The sequence below is a fragment of the Pipistrellus hanaki genome (assembly GCF_964339955.1).
Source record: "Pipistrellus hanaki genome assembly, chromosome: 3".
Classification (NCBI taxonomy): Eukaryota; Metazoa; Chordata; class Mammalia; order Chiroptera; family Vespertilionidae; genus Pipistrellus; species Pipistrellus hanaki.
In genome coordinates, this window is record NC_140505.1 from 99,699,924 (window position 1) to 99,719,345 (window position 19,422).

Below are 19,422 nucleotides of genomic sequence, written 5' to 3' on the forward strand. Positions count from 1 at the left end.
AGGAGTTCATCACCACCAAATCAGTATTACATGAAATGTTAAAGGATATTCTTCAAGAAGAGAAAGAAAAAGAAGAAAAATATTAAAAATATGAAGAATAAAATGGCAATAAATACGTATCTCTCAACAACTGAATCCAAATATAAAAATAAATAGATAAGAAATGTAATGAACAAAATAAACTTATGGATAAAATAGAATCAGAGACATGGAAACATGAAACAGACTGACAAATCTCAGAAGGAAGAAGAGATCTAGAGGAGATTAACCAATGATCTTATATGCATCCTAGAGGCCTAGTGCATGAATTTGTGCATGGGTGGGACCCCTTGGCCTGGCTGGCCGGCTGCAGGAGGTTGGCTGTGGGAGCACACTTACCACCAGGAGGCATATATATAAAATTTGTGCATGGGTAAGATTCTTAGGCCTGGCTAGTGATAAGGGCCAATCTGTGGGGTGACTGGCGGGGCAATTGGGGGGCCCCTGCTTGCACCTGCCTTGGTCAGCCTGGTGCTGCCTGCTCACCGGCCCCACCCACACCACCACCACAGGTCGACTCCCTCTGTGGAGTGACTGGTGGAGTTTGGGGGGCCCTCACTGGCACCCACCTTGGCTAGCCTAGGCTTGTGGTCTGGGGGCAGCTCCTGCATTGAAAGTGTGCCCTCTGGTGGTCAGTGCATGTCATAACAACCAGTCATTCTGCCATTTGGTCAATTTGCATATTAGGCTTTTATTATATAGCATTACCTAAGAACACAGACAATAGGGTGGGTGAAGGCCTGGGGTAGAGTGGGAACTGGGTGGAGAGGGGCAATATGGGGAATATAAGGAGACATTTGTAATACTCTCAACAATAAAGATTTAAAAAAGAAAGATGTTATTATTCCCTGCTGTGGACAACTGTGCTCTTTCTTCAGCCTCCTGGCTCACCTGTTTGAGTCTGGAGGCAGAGAGTAAAGATAAGAGAATCTACATAGTGTTCAGTAGTGCTCTCATGCCCTAACTCTAATGAATGAAGTGTTACAATGAGTTTTACTAAGAATAATGTCTCAGCCATTTTATAAGAGTGATTGGAAACACAGCTAGGTACAGTGACTTTACTTTTGAAAAATGTGGTCTCTTCTAGTAGTGCACAGGTAGCTGGCAGCAAACAGGAACATCGTGTTGGAAATGTCAAGGTCATGGGCTCCCTTGGTGGTTGTTATACCCTTCCACATGGCCCTTGGAAAGCAGCAAAAGAGGTATGAGTTGAAGCTTGCATAAGTCCTGCCATGTTATGCCCCTTGCCTTCCTACTTACTGTAGCATGGAGCCCAACAAACCTCGGACAGGGCAGTCATTGGATTAAAGTTGGTGTGAGGGGTATGTTGGGGACTATGTGAGCAAAAACCTTCTAACTGTGTTCCAATATCCCTTCTTAACTCATTGGTCAATTGAAGAATTTTTTTAAAGCAATCAGAGAGTGTTTAAGAACAAAAATTGAAGCATTTTCAACTGTCCTTATTTCTGAAGGACTGGGAAGGGGGCTCTTTGCTTGCTAAACATGGTGAATGAGGAACCAAGTACCAAGGCCAAGGAAAGTCATGTAGCTAGGGACTCTGAAATGTTCAGACAAAGTCCTGAAGCCGAATTGTGGTGTGATTGGGCCTTTATTTCCTTTGTCCTTTGGTTTCTCTGGGTATTTGCTCTATCTTTTTGCCAGGTTGCCAACCTAACTCACCATGGAATGAGGTAGGTTGGAGGAGTGCTTGGAATTTACCAGACTACTTAAGAGGCAGGCACTCTACATGTCCTGTGAGCTTTTATCCTGAATAGACAAACCTGATTGGTTGCTATGGGGAATGACAAACTGTCAGACAGTGAGTCCCCTGTGCACAGTGCCTGGATTATCCATTTTTACACTCCTGATGCCTAGCAGTGCCTGGCACAGTTGTTTGCTGAATGAAGGAGTAGTAACATTTTATATCAAATGATGCATTATTACTTACAAAGTAATCTATTTTCCCAGCATGAAGTCATTCTACTTTAAAAGTGGAAGGTAGGCAAGACTGTCTTACAGATGAGGTCACATAGCTATAGGTTGGAGAGGTGGCTTTCAGACTCCAAGTCTGCTGGCATTTTTACACATGTGTGTTATTGAGACTGACCTTCCTAAGATATGCTGCCAAAGCACTAAAAGAGATATGAATATGGGTTCAAAGAGACATTTGTGTTTTCTGCATTTTGTTCCTAAATCTGGAATAGACATATTCTTTATGTGTTTGGAATGGTATTATTTGGTGCTATTTGCTAATAACTGCAGGTATATAGGTTTTCAATTGCATTTTGAATTAAATAGAATTTAGAGGCTGGCCTGGTAAACTAGTGAATCATCACTTAGTTTGTAGTAGCTATTTCCTGATGTAGATTTGGCATTACAGTTTTTGGTAATTTCAATTAATTAGATCGTAGCTCTACGGCCCTGGGTCTTCAGGAAACATGTGTTCAAACATTTTCCCAACTTAATAAGATCCATATTCCTGTTGAACTTGTACAGCCTCATTGGAAATCAATGGTTGCCTCTGATCTTCCAAATGTAATGTTGAGACTCAGGAAATCACTACACAAAATGCTTTCAGATTGCAGGATGTGGAGAGCTCTCTGTCATTAAAACTAATGATTCTGCTTAGAAGTAAATCATATTTTAAATCTGTATGTATATTGTATATGAGGGAACTTCTCTGTGCAAAAATGATTCCACCCTGTGCCCCTCTACCCTCCTCCTCCCCCCCCCCCACCCCCCTACCCCCGCCCCCAAATAATTCTCCAGGTCACACCTAACTTCTGGGCCACAGCTTGGAAAAAGCTAGCTTTCCTTTCCTAGCAACTGTTACTAGGAGGGGCGTGGCTTCGAAGTCAGGAGAGGGAGCGTGAACTACACTTCCCGTGATGCTCCGGGGTGGCCTCCGTAGTGATGCACTCGGTGTCCGCGAGGGGGACGGGGGCGGCGGCCGCTAGTGGGGGGCGAGCTCCCGGAGTCCCCGACTCGCGTTCAGGCAGCTGCAGCCGCCATGTTGGCTTGAGGGGCGATGACAGGAGGCGGCTGCGGCGTTTGGCACTGAGAAGTGGAGGCGAGACAAAGCTCTGAGAGGAAGCCGTTCCGGACCGAGGAGAGGGAGGACCGGCCTCTTCCGGGCACCGGCTGGAGTCGGTGTCGCGGGACCTCGCCAGGCCGGGGAGGGGAGGGGAGGCCGGGGAGGCGAGCGGAGCCGCGAAGACGATGCGCCCCGAGAGCCGCTGCGGCCCGGAGGCGTCCGCGGCCTGAGCCTCGAGGGGCGGTGGGTCCCTGCCCGGCCCGAGCTCCCTCCCGTCCCGCGCGTGTCGCCGCGGGCTTCGGGCCTTGGCTCCCAACGAGTTAAATGCCCTTGAGCGCGGCTTCGGGCGGCCCGGACCCCGGCCCCGGCGGCGCGAGGTAAGCCGTTCCCCCGCCGGCCACTCAGCGCTCACGCGTCCATGTGTAGCCGCATAGTTATCTGTGAGCCTCCGGCGCGGCATTGCTGCTTCATGAGGACTGGACTCGGGCGCGAGTGTGAATCACTGCCGGCCCACGAAGGAGGAAGGCGCATTTAACCCCCTCCCACCGCTCCATGCCCGTGTGTCACTCGGCTCCGTCCACCTGGCGCGGCCGGTCCCGCGGCCACTGCTGCTGACGCCGCGGCTGCTCCTCCGTCCCCGCGCCCCGGCCCCGCTCCGGGCACCGCTCCTCCGCGCAGACGCCCGGCCAGGCCGCGACTTGGGCTCCCAGAGCACTTAGTTTTTGGAAAAAGCACATCACGAACGAATCGAGATCCTTAACGGCGATTTCTGTGGCTTGAAGACCTCTGCACCTTTTTGTTTGTTGTGTTTTTGTTTTTGTTTCTTTTTTTTTCTTTCTTTTTTTTTTTTTTTTTGCGTGAACGTCTGGGTGTATATCAAGTGGCAAGATGTCCAGCAATGTCCCGGCGGATATGGTGAGTGACGGCTAAGTTACGACACCCTTTGATTTAATTGTGGTTTCCAATCTTATTTAATCAGAAGGGATGCCGATGCGGGGCGAGTTTGCAGGGGACTGTGGAAAAGCCGTCGTGCTGGGAGGTTTGGAGAAGTTGGAGGTTCTGGTTTCCCCCTTTTAGCAAGTAGTGCTTTTAGTGTGGGGTTTCTCGTTTGGCTGCGCTTTTCTAATTACTGAAGGCGATGGAGAAGTGGAGGAGTCGGGGAAATGTAACGAGGCAGCTTTAAGTGGAGAAGATCGCTTTGCTAGGAGCCTCTGAACAGTGTATCTTGTATCCTCAAGCTTCGGAAAACGTCAGTGACGACGGGCAGAGCCGAGGGCGGGTGTCCCCCCAGACACCGAGGTTGACAGGAAAACGGAATCTGTGACACGGACGAGCTCATTAATGCACTGGGCGCAAACTTGATCTTTGCGAGAACCGTGTCGTGTATCTCGTCCAGAAAAAGTCCACGAGAATTTGCAGACTTTTTTGAAGTGTGGTGAACAAGTATGGCAACAAATATTAAGATGTTTGGGGATTTTCACAAATCTAGGCTCACCGTATATTGGGATTTTTAATGAATATTACAGGACTTTTAGTACCAAATATTTGTAGAACCTATTACATCATTGGACTTTTAAACGCTAAAGAACACATTATTGAGCTTTGATCCTTGACTGTTGAGAACTCGAAACAAAAAGTATTCTTTAACGTTGCTTTTCTTTTTGTTTGTAAACGTTAAGTTTGGGAGTTTGTTGACCAACAGAAGTAGCCATGTAGACTTACCCTGCTGGAGGTGGGTTTGTGTGAGTGTGAAATTACATTTTGCAGTCCTAGGGACAAACATAATGCAATTAACAAGAAGATGATTAATCTTGTTTATAGAAGAATTGCTGTCAACATAGTTACATTCCATTTGAGTGTTCATGTATTCCAGCCAAAAAAGTAAAATTGAACTCTGTTGATTACATTTTAAAATCTCAGATGTTTCTATAGGAGCAAACCTCAGTTACAGATTTTAAAATAATTAAAAAAATTAAATGACCGCAGGTGGTGTATTTTGACCTTGATTTAAAGACATTTTGCTTATGTTGGATTTCCATTTAAGGTGCTATTTAAATGTGAAGGAACCACAACATTCTGTCTTTTGGGTGACCACGCAGCAACCTTACACTCTCCTTCCTGAGTTTTAAAACTCTTGCTTTGTCCTTTTGGTTTTCCCTTTCCTCCTGCTGTGCACACAGAAGAATATTCTTCTGCCCATTAAGGAGATAACTGGACATGGTTTCCTCTACCCCCCTCTAGAAGTTTCCTGGAGAGGTCTCTGGACTGAGCTGGGAAATGCTGTTTCTGGTTTGGTAGGTGCTTGGGCTCATCACCTCCAGCAAAAATTTGGTCTCCATAAGGCCACCATTTTATATCATCCTGCACCTTGCAAGATACGTGCACTATTGTATCAGAGAGTTAGCATGAAATAGATTTGTGTCATTAAAACAGTACCATTACTTTCTTTAGTCCCAGGGATGATGAAAAGCTGAAATGTGCATAGCATCAATCACATTGAAATGATTTGGGAAATACTGTTTCCATGTCAGAGGGAAGGTTTGGAAGCGAATGTATGTTTGGATCACGGGACTGGGAAATAGTGGCAAGGTTTATATTAATAGCTGCAATTATAAAATGTAATTATTTCTGTTCTAGACTTTATTTTAAGGCCTTAATGATTCTGTGGTGCTTTGAGATCCTTTGATTAAAGGTGATATGCAAGGGCACAGCAGTATTATTATATAATAAACATATAATAACTTGATGCTGTTTCATCAAGGTACAGTTTAGATGAGATCGTTGTGCGTATTTCCTATGTCCTGTTTTCTAGTTGTTGAACTTGTTGAAGGTCCATAGATTCCCCCTCCCCCGCCCCTCCCCCCCCGCCTATGTTAGAAAGTCTTTTAAGCCTTTATTTGCTATTACTTCACATTTTTATTTAAGAAATACCTTCATTTGATATGCTCCTAGAATTCTTGACTTTTTGAAATATAACATGGTAAACACTGGTTAGAAGTTGTTGATTAAGTGCTTCATATTTTTAAGCTCTTCATAGCAGTAATGGCAGTTAATTTGTTTTTATTCCTGACTTGAAATGAGAACAATTTTACCACTGTGAAAAGCCTCAGCCTTCCCACCCCCACCACTTTCTACAATCTGACATTTTTCTTGCAGCATAACTCTAAGTTGATCAGGATATGTGCTCTTGCAGGTACGAATACATACATTTTTGCTAGGTGCAATAAAATTTTCACTGTTTTCTAAGTGCTGACAGCTAGTATGAGCTACTTAGAAACAATGTTGCGCTCTTTTCCATGATAACGGTGCTTGTCAGTTGTATAGGAAAATCCTATTTAGAAGATGAGGTGGGCCAGTGAAGTTGCAACCCTGCTATGTTTTCATTAGAGATAATTTATTCTTGAGCTACAGTAATTGCTAAATCAATTGATGTTTTTGGAAAGTCTTATGGCAACAATTGTGAGTCACTTTAAAATAGATTTTTAGCATCTTTATTTTATAAATATAACTCACATTATAAAATTTATTTTTAAACATTCAGTAAATTTTTGTGATTATCATAGGGATTCTCTTTTTATATTCCAAATTTAGCAAGTTGATTTTTCAGAAGGGGAGTAGCATTCCTAGGGAATGGATTTGCTGTACTGTTTTAAAAAAATAATTTGCAGTTGATGCTTTTCCTATTAACATTCTATAAATATGTTCTATAAATAACATACATGTGTTTTCATAAAATATTGACTTTTCTTTTGCTAAGAGTGATTGAGTTTGAACTGAGGTTTATTTCCAGCATAATAACTTGTGAAAAAAATCTGAGAGTATCTGAACAGAATATTATAATACATTGTATATAAGTGATTCACTGCCTTTTTTCCCCCCAGCCAAATCATAGATCATAATGGGACAGCATTCATTGTTTATAATTGTAGCGTGAATGATGTTAATGACTGTAGGTTTTCTGAAAGATAATGTTTACTCTATTTGTTAGTAATAAGGCCTAAGGCTTGGTAGATAGCTAGTACTTTTATTTTCTGGATTAGGAAAGTTATTAATAAATAGTATTTATAAAAGTATTATATAAAACATTAGAGTTACTATTTAGTGCTTTGGACCTAAAATTGTACTTGATGATATCTATAAAATTGTAAATTCTACCTGAGAGAAATTGATAATTAGAGAATAATGGCAAAGCAATTTTGGTATTTGAAACATTTTAGCTGATAAATTAGTTTAAAAAGCCCTGTATCCTTTTGAACTGTTAATGTAGAAATTGTAGCAGATGTAAACATTTTAGTCTGGGGTTAAATGAGATAATGATAATTTGAATTTTTTCAGTACTTAATGATTTTATTGCAATGTTATATCTCTTCCATTTATTTGTGGGAGAAATAAATATTGGAGCCCTCTGGTGGACAGGAAATTACTAAATGAATTTCTTTTCAAAGTGAACTTTTATTACTCTTTCAACTTAAAGTAGAATGACAGGCATAGAACATATTAGGAGAAAAGGCCATGCTAGAAAAAGGTCCAGAGAATAGAAAATTGTTAACTTTGACAAAAGAGTATTTTAAGATCTAGTGCCCCAAATTTTCCATTTACTTATAGTTCCTTTTAATTTTTCTTTCTCTTGCTAGAGCACTTATTTTAAGACTAAATTGAGAGGTTTTATGAATGAAGCTACAGGGTACCAGTTCTATATATAAGTGTGTGATTATGAACAAACAGCTTAATAAATTATGAGTCTCAAATGGAAACTTTCTCTAAATAGTTTTACTCGAATTGTCTTATATTTGGTGTTCTGAATTATTTGTTTTTATTAACACAAGTAGCAAATTATTTCACTAAGCTTTCAATGCCCTTTCTGGCTCTGAATCCTCCAGTTCATGTCCCTGTCCTGTGAAAATAATTTTTAGTTCATCTTTCCTGTAAAACATTTTCAATCAGTATATTTGAGATTCTTTTATGATGCCAAATTTATATAGATATGTATCTTATATTTATATCTCTTGTACTTTCTAATGCAGAATAGACATTTAAAAACTGGTTGAGTGATTTCTTGACTCATGAAGCATTACTTTGTTGCTTATGGAAAAAGTAGATTTGTTCCATACAACTACTATTACTACTACTACTACTGGTGTTAAATATGAAGTCTATGATGATTGCTTCTGTTACTACTTTGAGTATTAAAAATATTTTAATATTAAGGTTTGAAGTTATTTAAATTAGTGGATAACGTACTAATGGCTCCAGTGGTTTTCATAATTGGAACAGTAAAAGTATTTTTTAAGAGGCTGAAGTATGTGGTTCTTAAATATGCTTTTCTAAGAATTCTCATTTGTGGGTAAAATTGAAAGAGACTATAAAATTCATGGTAACAGGAATCTCTGGGTGAGAGATTCTGAATCAGTAAATTTTTGAATATATGAAGGTTGTTTTTGGAAATATCCCAATTTAATAATTTTGAATGACTGTCTTGTTAATCCTAATGTGTATGTATCTTGTGGTGGCCATCTTGTGTCCACATTAGCGGCAGGATCTTTGACTACATGGGGGCAGCCATATTGTGTGTTGGAGTGATGGTCAATCTGCATATTACTCCTTTATTAGATAGGATAGAAGCCTGGTGCATGGGTGGGGGCCAGCTGGTTTGCCCTGAAGGGTGTCCCAGATCAGGGTGGGGTTTCCTTGGGGCGTGGGGCAGCTTGAGCGAGGGGCCTATGGTGGTTTGCAGGTCGGCCACACCCCCCAGAGACCCAAGCCGAGGGCCTGGTATCTGGGATATATTTACTTTCTACAATTGAAACTTTGTAGCCTGGAGAGGAGCCAAGCCTCCTGCCAGCTCCTTGGCAGCAGCCGTTTCTGTTTGGATTTGCTTACCTTCTATAATTGAAACTTTGTAGCTTGAGTGGAGCTTAGACCAGCTAGGGCAGGCAGAAAGCTTGGCTTGTTCCGTTGCCAGAGAAACCCAAGCCTCCCTCCTGCTCTCTGTGGCCACAGCTATATTGGTTGGGATTAATTTGCATACTTGCTCTGATTGGTTGGTGGGTGTGGCTTGTGTGTAGCAGAGTGCTGATTAATTTGCATATTACTATTTTATTAGGTAGGATTATTATAGGCTAGAGGCCTGGTGCACAGATTCATGCACCAGTGGGGTCCCTTGGCCTGGCCTGCGCCCTCTTGCAATCTGGGACCCCTTGGGGGATGTTGGACTGGTGGTTCCTGCCCAATCTGTGTAGGCCAGGTCGAGGGACCCCTCCTGTGCGTGAATCTGTGACCCAGCCTCTAGTATACATATAAGATCTTTGGTTAATCTCTTTGAACCCTCATCCCCACTCCCTTCCCTCTGAGATTCATCAGCATGTTCCATGTTTTCATGCCTGTGTGTTGAGTGTCTGCCCGTGGTGGTCAGTGCATGTTATTATTACTGGTTGAATGGTTGGTCACTTAGACTTTTATATATATAGATTATATAGTTACTTTTAAAAATGCTTTTTAAAAGTATGTATACTTTATATTGAGATAAGAGCAAAGGTTCACTGTAAAAGTATTTAGAAGAGTTGTAGAACTCTAAGCTGCATTATGTCTTTTTATTTTACAAAAGATTAATATTCTAGATGCCGATGTTTTTCAGGTTGACAAAAGCTATCAATAGTATGCTACCTGAAATCAAATACTAGGTTGTTTCTTCAAGGCAAAATTGACATTTCAACCAATAAATGAGAAAGTACCTTCTTTTCAGAAGAAACTAATGTTATGGAGACAATATTTTGAAAACATGTTTAGATATTTCCAGTATGTTGAAAGTCTTCCTTACAGAGAATTTCAGTGGGCTTTGAATCCCGTTGTTTTTGAAACATAAAAAGTAACACATTTTGCTTAGTTTGCTAAAATATGTGACATAAGAAAATTTTAATAACATTGACATCAAGTAACTGACTTTTAATAAAAGCTTGTGCATATCCGGTGATAGAATATAAAAGTGATATGATTCAGTAAACCAGTAAGTGACATACTTTTTTATATTGATTTATGCCTCTTAGTGAGCTAGGTTTTTCAGTTTTGACTATTTCAGCTCTTAAAATCAAATGTCAAAATATATTGAACTTTGCAAATTGGGAAACCAAGATTTTAAAAAACAAGCGTATTCAATAACAGTGCTTTCACTTAACATATAAATAGTATTTTTAGTGATTGCAAGATTAAAACAAATTAGTATTTTGAATAATTAACATTAATATACATAAATACATAATTTATAAATGAATATGCATATATCAGAGGTATATGCTCACGTACTTTATAGTTGGAATTTTCAGTCAAAAATTTTTTTTGAAACCATTGCATAAGATAACAAAATTGCCGAGAATTTTAAGTTCTTGTGCTTGATAATTATAGTTTTTGTTTGTTTGTTTGTTTCTTACTTTGTTGAGCAATTATATTTTTCTGTGGTCAATATGCCTACTTATCCCTCTCTATTTACAGTTGCTGACTCTTATTTGCTCTGGTGTGGAAACCAGATATTCAAAGTTTATTAGAATAAAGTGTGTTAAAACTGAGGAAATAGTGTCTGAATAGAATTTTCAGGAGACACCCTTTGGCAGAATGCATCTTTATTTCATGGACAACCAATAGATCTATTTACTTGAGGGGCTTATTTAAATTTTTTTTCATTAAATTTCTTTATTAATTAAGGTATTACATGTGTCCTTATTTCCCCCCCCCCTCAACACCCCCATTCACGCCCTTGCCCTTACCCCCTTGTTGTCTGTGTCCATTGGTTAGATTTATATGCATGCATCAAGTCCTTTGGTTGATCTCTTCCCCCTTACTCCCACCTTCCCCTACCTTCCCTGAAGTTTGATATTCTTATCCATGTTTCTCTGTCTCTGGATCTGTTTTTGTTCATCAGTTTATGTTGTTCATTATTTTCCATAAATGAGTGAAATCATGTGATATTTATCTTTCTCTGCCTGGCTTGTTTTACTTAGCATAATGCTCTCCAGGTCCATCCATGTTGTTGCAAATGCTAAGAATACTGCAGCGTAGTATTCCATTGTGTAGATGTACCACAGTTTTTTAATCCACTCAATCTGCTGATGGGCACTTAGGCTGTTTCCAAATCTTAGCTATGGTGAATTGTGCTGCTATGAACATAGGGGTGCATGTATCCTTTCTGATTCGTGTTTCTAGTTTGTTGGGATATATTCCTAGAAGTGGGATGACTGGGTCAAATGGGAGTTCCATTTTTAGTTTTTTGAGGAAACTCCATACTGTTCTTCACAGTGGCTGTACCAGTCTGCATTCCCACCAGCAGTACATGAGGGTACCTTTTTTTCCACATCCTCCCCAGCACTTGTCATTTGTTGATTTGTTGATGATAACCATTCTGACAGGTATGAGATGGTACCACATTGTTGTTTTGATTTGCATCTCTCGGATGATTAGTGACTTTGAACATGCTTTCATATGTCTCTTGGCCTTCCTTCTGTCTTCTTTTGAAAGGTATCTATTTAGGCCAATGCCCATTTTTTGACTGGGTTCTTTATCTTTTGTTAAGTTGTATGAGTTCCCTGTAAATGTTGGAGATTAAACCCTTATCAGTGACATCTTTGGCAAATATGTTCTCCCATGCAGTGGGCTTTCTTGTTGTTTTGTTGATGGTTTCCTTTGCTGTTCAAAAGCTTTTTATTTTGATGTATTTGTTTATTTTCTCTTTAGTTTCCATTGCCCTAGGAGAAGTATCAGTGAATTGCTTTGACATATGTCTGCGATTTCACTGCCTGTGGATTCCTGTAGTATTTTTATGGTTTTCCCTCTTATGTTTAAGTTCTTGATTCATTTTGAGTTTATTTTTGTGTATGGTATAAGTTGGTGGTCTAGTTTCATTTTTTTTTTTTTTTTTTCATGTATCTGTCCAATTTTCCCAACACCATTTATTTAAGAGACTGTCTTGACTCCATTGTATGTTCATGCCTCCTTTGTCAAATATTAATTGAGGATAGTGGTTTGGTTTGATTTCTGGGTTCTCTATTCTATTCCAGTGATCTATATGTCTGTTCTTGTGCCAGTACCAGGCAATTTTGAGAACAATGGCTTTGTTATACAGCTTGATATTTGGTATTGAGATCTTACCTACTTTGTTCTTCTTTCTCAGGATTGCTGCAGCTATTCGGGGTCGTTTTTTATTCCAGATGAATTTTTGGAAAGTTAGTTCTAGATCTTTGAAATATGCCATTGCTATTTTAATGGGAAATGCATTGAATTTATAGATTGCTTTGGGTAGTATGGACATTTTGATGATGTTGATTCTACCAATTCTTGAACACAGTATGTACTTCCATCTGTTTATGTCTTCCTCTATCTCTCTTTTTTTTTTTTTTCAGTATCCTGTAGTTTTCTGTGTATAGGTCTTTTACCTCCTTAGTTAAGTTTATTCCTAGGTATCTTAATTTTTTTGTGTGTGATGGTAAATGGGATTGCTTTTTTTTGTATCTCTTTCTGTAAGTTCATTATTGGTGTATAGAAATGCCATAGATTTCTTGGCATTAATTTTGTATCCTGCTACATTGCTACATTGCTGAATTCATTTATTAAGTATAATAATTTTTTAAAAAATATATTTTATTGATTTTGTACAGAGAGGAAGGGAAAGAGATAGAGAGTTAGAAACATCGATGAGAGAGAGTCATCAATCAGCTGCCTCTTGCACACCCCCTACTGGGGATATGCCCACAACCAAGGTACATGCTCTTGACCGGAATCGAACCTGGGACCATTCAGTCCCCAAGCTGACACTCTATCCATTGAGCTAAACCGGTCTCGGCAAGTCTAATAATTTTTTATGGAACCTTTAGGATATTCTAAGTGCAGTATTATGTCATCTGCAAATAAGGACAGTTTTACTTATTTTTTCCAATTTGGAGGCCTTTTATTTGTTTTTCTTGTCTGATCACAATGGCTAGTACTTCCAGCACTATGTCGAGCAGGAGTGGTGAAAGTGGGCATCCCTGTCTCATTCATGCTCTTAGGGGAAATGGTTTTAGTTTTTGCTCATTGAGTACGATGTTCGTTGTGGGTTTGTCATAAATGGCTTTTATTATTTTGAGGTATGATCCTTCTATTCCCACTTTCTTGAGAGTTTTTATTAAGAAAGGGTGTTGGATTTTGTCAGATGCTTTTTCTGCATCAATTGATATGATATGTAATTTTTATTTCTCAATTTGCTTATGTGATATGTCATGTTTATTGATTTGTGAATATTGTACCATCCTTGTATCCCCAGGATAAATCCTACTTGGTCATGGTGTATGATCTTTCTGATATACTGCTGGGTCCTACTTGCTAGAATTTTGTTGGGGATTTTGGCATCTGTGTTCATGAGGGATGTTGGCCTGTAATTCTCTTTCATTGTGTTGTCTTTATCTGGTTTTGGTATTAGGGTGATGCTGGCTTCATAGAAGTGGATTGGAAGTCTTCCTTCCTCTTGAATTTTCTGGAATAGTCTGATTAGGATAGTTTTTAGTTCTTCCTTGAATGTTTGTTAAAACTCCCTTGTGAAGCCTTCTGGCCCCGGGTTTTTGTTTGCTGGAAGCTTTTTGATGACTGCTTCAATTTCTTCCATAGTTATCAGCCTATTGAGATTTTTCAAATCTTCCTGAGTGAGTTTTGGAAGGTTGTCTTTTTCTAGAAATATGTCCATTTCCTTCAGGTTGTCTAGTTTGTTGGAATAGAGTTGTTCATAGTATTTTTATTTTTTAACAATCCTTGGTCTTTTTGTGGGGTCTGTTGTTGTTTTGCCTCCTTCATTTCTGATTTTATTTATTTGGGTCCTTTCTCTGTGTTTCTTGTGAACCTGGCTAGAAGTTCATCAATCTTGTTTATCCTTTCAACAAACCAGCTCTTAGTTTCATTGTTCTTTTGTGTTTGTTGGTTTTTGTTTTGTTTTTTTTGTCTCTATGTCATTCATTTCTGCTCTGGTCTTTATTATTTCCTTCCTTCTGCTCACTGTGGGCTTTTCTTGTTGCTCTCTTTCTAATTCTTTGAGTTGTAGAGTTAGATGATTTATTACCATTTTTTTCTTGTTTTTTGAGGTAGGCCTGTAGAGCTATAAACTTCTCTCTCAGGACTGCTTTCATTGTGTCCCATACCATTTGCATTGTTGTGTTTTTATTGTCATTATTCTCCAGGATGTTTTTAATTTCTTTTTCTTTTTTTTTTTATCTTATTGGTAACCCAATCATTGTTTAATAGCATGCTATTCAGCTTTGAAGTGTTTGAACTTTTTGGAATGTTTTTATTGTAGTTTATTTCTAATATTATGCCATTGTGATCTGAGAAAATGCTTGATATGATTTCAATCTTCTTGGATTTGGGGAGACTTTGCTTGTGCCCCAATATGTGGTCTATTTTTCAAAACATCCCATGCGCACTTGAGAAGAACGTATATCGGGTGGCTTTGGAGTGGAATGCTCTGAAGATGTCAATTAGTTCCATCTGCTCTAGTGAGTAATTTAGAATTGCTGTTTCTTTGCTGATTTTTTGTCTAGAGGATTTATCCAGGGATGTTAGTAGTGTATTAAAGTCTCCTATTATAATTGTATTGTTGTCAGTCTGTCCCTTGATATCTTTCAGGGTTTTTTTTTTTTGTTTTTTTTTTTAAATATATTTTATTGATTTTTTATAGAGAGGAAAGAGAGGAAGAGATAGGGATAGAGAGTTAGAAACATCGATGAGAGAGAATCATTGATCAGCTGCCTCTTGCACACCCCGTACTGGGGATGTGCCTGCAACCAAGATACATGTCCTTGACCGGAATCGAAACCGGGACCTTTCTGTCCACAGGCCAACACTCTATCCACTGAACCAAATTGGTCTCGGCTTTCAGGAGTTTTTTTTTTTTTTTAATGTATTTGGGTGTTCCTGCATTGGGTGCATGTATGTTTACCAGAGTTATATCCTCTTGTATCGATTCCTTTATTACTATGAAGTGGTCTTCCTTATCTCTTCTTAGGGCCTTTACTTTGAGGTCTATTTTGTCAGATATAAGTACTGCTACCCCCAGCTTTTTTTTTCTTTTCATTTCCATTTGCCTGAAAGATGTTTTTTTCATCCCTTCACTTACAGTCTGTATGAGTGAGGTGCTTATTTTTTGGCATTTAGCATGTTTTGCAGAGATGTAAATTCTTGATAGTTACAAGCTATGTAGATGATTAAAAAATGAAATTACATGTGTATAGCTTTAATTTATTCTCATAGGGGAGAGAAGCTAATGGTGGTTCTGTACTTGCTATTCACCAGACATGCTTGTCATTTTACATGATAACATTTCCTATAATCCTCACAGTGACCAGGGTAAATACAGTTGGTATATAGATAAAACTGCTAATGCCCACTAGGTGAAGAACACATTAGTTTGTTGATTTGCTGCAGCAAGGAAGAACACATACCTGAGGAACCCTTAGTAGTTTCAGGAAGAGGGATGGAAAAAGGTTTTGTTAACATTAGTTAGAGGCTAGGGTAAGTAGAGACTAGGTCTGGATGGAATACTATCACCCATGAAGTGGAAATACGTTAGTGATTAGATGTCATAGCTGTCTTTGGTTAAGAGGCAGGAGAAATGAATGGGTTTGGTGAAGATTTTTAGTCATTTTGGAGCTGTAGCATAGCCCTGAGAGAAATTGCTATTGATGGTCTTCTGTTGGCCTTGTCTGTTTTTAAGAAACATCACTGTGTGATTATCAGCAGAGATGATTTTTACTTTCTCAAAGCCTAGGTTCATAGAGGGTATGGAGCTGCTTTGAGGTCATGTAGCTAGTAAAACGTAGAGTTAGGATAAGGATTTGGATCTGATGGCAATAGTTATAAACATAGTAAGCCCTTATCCCCTGCCATACATGAACAAATCTTTCCAAATTCTTCAGACACACTTGCCTAAGCAGAATATCTCAGATTCCTTCCCAAGACCTTGTTTCATGCAGTCACTGCTGATTACTCTGAGCTGGCATGGTCCAGTAGAGATAACCCTTACTTAAATATGTTTGCAAACTACTATATACCATGTTTCCCCGAAAATAAAGCATCCTCCGAAAATAAAACCTACTTACAGGTTTCCTTCTGAGTGAAATATAAAGCATCCCCCTGAAAATAAGGCCCTCCTAGGCTCTGTCTCAGAATGAAAATTAATTTACCATAAACTGGTCGCTAGGGCTGCCCTGACTGGCATCTAGCAACCAGTGACATTACGCGGAGTCCTGAAGTCACTGCTGTGTGGAGGCGGAGCGGAGGTCAGAGTGAGCAGTGAGCACAGGGCAGGAGAGAGGAGGAGACTTTCGCAGATGCCTGAAGAAGAACAGGAGGATTAGAGCAGATGGGATGCGGCGAAGGTGGTGAGTGCTGGTCTGTCCCTGGTGACACTACCTGATGCTCTCGGTCGCCCTTATGATGACTGAAGGTTTTCAGTCAGTGGCAGACCTTGCTCCAGCCCAGATCCAGGCCCCAGCAAGCCCAGTGACAGTCCCCAGGCAGGCCCCAGGAGGTAAATGTCTGATAAAGGGGTAGGGGGGATGTCTGGTGAAGGTGTTCAGTGGCACGGGGGTGGAGGGAGGGGGATCACTTAATGACACAGGAGGATCAGAGGGGGCAATCAAAATGACTCAGGAGGATCAAAAGGGGTTACTAAAATGGTAATCTCCCCTCTGATTCTCCTGTGCCATTTTGATTCCCCCCTCTGATCCCTCCTGTGTCATTTTAAGTGATGCCCCTCCCCCCACCTTGATACCCCAATTTCTTTTTTTTACCCCTAGAAATGAGCGCAAAAAGAAAAATCTACTCCGTGGAGTACAAGAAAGGAATCGTGGAAGACTTTTGGGGCCACAATCTTACTGCTTTCTGCAAAGAGAAGATGTTGAGTATCTGATTGGTCTGAAAATGTCGAGCAGAGTATGGTAACCTCATTGAACAAGTGGACAAGGGAAATGCTAAAAAGCGCAAGTGTGGATCAGGTCGGCAACCATTTTCCGAGCTGGAAGACCTGATCTGTGAATGGGTTGTTGACAGGAGAGCAGGGGCTTTGGTAGTTGAATAGGGCTCAGATTCAAGAATTTGCCCTTGCAATGGCACCACAGTTTGACATAGCCCCCAAAGACTTCAAAGCATCACAACACTGGCTGGATAATTTCCTTCTGTCTTTAAGAAGATCTACCGGTACAACATTGTTTAGGTTGGAAGATACTCAAGTTATTAAGGGAGCACTTGCATTCAAGTCCTTTATTGATGATGCTGACTTCTCTAAATACAATCTTTCCAACATGATTGCTATGGATGAAACTGCAGTGTTTATGGGCCAATCATCTCAAACAACAATTGAATAGCTGGGTGCCTCCTCAGTGTACAATCCCTCCAATGCTTATGAAAGTGCACGTGGTTCCTGTATTTTGGCAATTCGTCTGGATGGCACTAAAATCCCACCTTTAATCATTTCTAAGGGCAAGAAGGAAAAGATTAAACGTGTTTTGGGCGTTTTTATTCTTGAAACTGAAAAAGCCTGGGCCACACAAGCAGTTATAAGGAAGTGGGTCGATTTAATGCTGCCGCTTGTTATGCGAGGGAGCCAAAGAGGTCTGCTTGTCTGGGATGCAGCCAGCACTCACCGCACTAAAGACATGAAGACATTTCTTCACGAAAGAAAAATAGATCAGATAATGATTCCCGCAGGAATGACGGCCTATCTGCAGACTCTTGATATTGCAATAAACAAGCCATTCAAAGACAATTTGCATGGAAATTAATGAATACATTGAAAATAGAATGGAGAGAAATCAGCATGGAAACTTTGTGAAACCTAAACTGCAAGAAGTTGTGACTTGGGTGAAGAATTCATGGGAGAAAATCACTGACAGTTGCATTGCAAATGCACTGTGAGCAGGCTACCTTGACAAGAAGTACTCATTTAAAGACAGTGCTATTGCTCAACATGAGAGATTTGGTCCACTGATTCTGAAAGAAATGGAGTCACAAGAGATTCACCAGGAAATTCAGGAATTGGATAGTTATGATGATGTTCCAGAAGATGATGACATGATTGTTATTGAATAAATGAGTAAATCCTTGATACTGTAGGATTCACAGTTTGTCTGGTTTTTGTTGACAACTACCGTACTACTGTACCGTATACAGATAATAAATTTCCTTTATTTTCATTTAACAATAAATGTGTACCGTATTCTACTTCATGGAAAAAATAAGACATCCCCTGAAAATAAGACCTAGCTCATCTTTGGGAGCAAAAATTAATATAAGACACTGTCTTATTTTCAGGAAAACAGGGTATATATACTCTCTGGGTTGGAATTATTTTAATGAAGGTAGATTGTTTTATTGCTAAAATTAAAGGGAGTTTTCTTTATAGTCTTGGAACTTTGAGATCTCTTCTGTATCTCATATATAGAAAAGAATTTTTCCCTATAAACTTACCACTTTAAATGCAAAAACTATATTGTTTTTATATGTAAAATAGATTGATATGCAATGATTTAGTGCTTTTAGTGTATTTCGTTTTTGTCTCTATGCTATAAGTGCTTATGTATGATGCAAATTTTCTATTGATTCGTTTAAATGTATTTATGGTGTAAATAAAATACATGCATGGGCAATTTTCTACTATTAGATTTTGAGAAAGAAATTTTCTTTCCACTAGAGAAAATTGTTCAAGTTATGCATTATATTTTTTGAATTTAAATTAAGATGGCAATTCATTGTGTCTAGACAAAATGTTCTCTCATGATACACGTTTAATTTTTGTTACTTTCAAATAAAATTAGTGCCTTTGCCTTAGAAATATTCCTGCTTCTCTAACCTGCCTCTTTCATTTAGTAATATATCAGGAACAGCTACCATACCTATAATTTTAGAACCACATGATTTTGAATGGATTTTGATAGATGTACATAAATTGTTTAGCTGATTCCATAGTCATGGATATTTAAAAGCTATTATAAATGAAATAATGCATATTTTAAAACATATCTCTATACTTGTCAGATAATTTTCTTAGGATGAAATTCTTAAGAATATAGTTGCTGTGCGTTGGGTATGTGTTAAAAATTTGGTGGGTTGGAGGAGACACATATTTACTAATTTTAAAATATCCTTGAATTTCTGGAAAACCTCACTTCATTATGCATTATCTTCTTTATGCTAGGTTATATTTCATTTACAATGTTTGCAATTTTCATGAACAAGATTAACTAGTAATTTTAATTTCTTGTAAAGTCTGACAGATTTAGGCATCAGGGTTATGCTGACTTCATAAAATAATCTGGAAGATGTATTTTTACTCTCTGGAAGTG

At 39.2% G+C, this 19,422-nt stretch overlaps 1 protein-coding gene across 1 annotated transcript in view; it reads left to right on the top strand.

Annotated features, from left to right (window-relative positions):
- Nucleotides 1-2,952: 2,952 nt before the first annotated feature.
- Nucleotides 2,953-19,422, top strand: part of UBL3 (ubiquitin like 3) — a 69,152-nt gene continuing 52,682 nt past the window's right edge. The window contains exon 1 of the mRNA XM_084878703.1: nt 2,953-3,988. Within this exon, the coding sequence (XP_084734829.1) occupies nt 3,962-3,988 (27 nt within the window). The 5' untranslated portion in view covers nt 2,953-3,961. The remainder of the gene's footprint in view (nt 3,989-19,422) is intronic.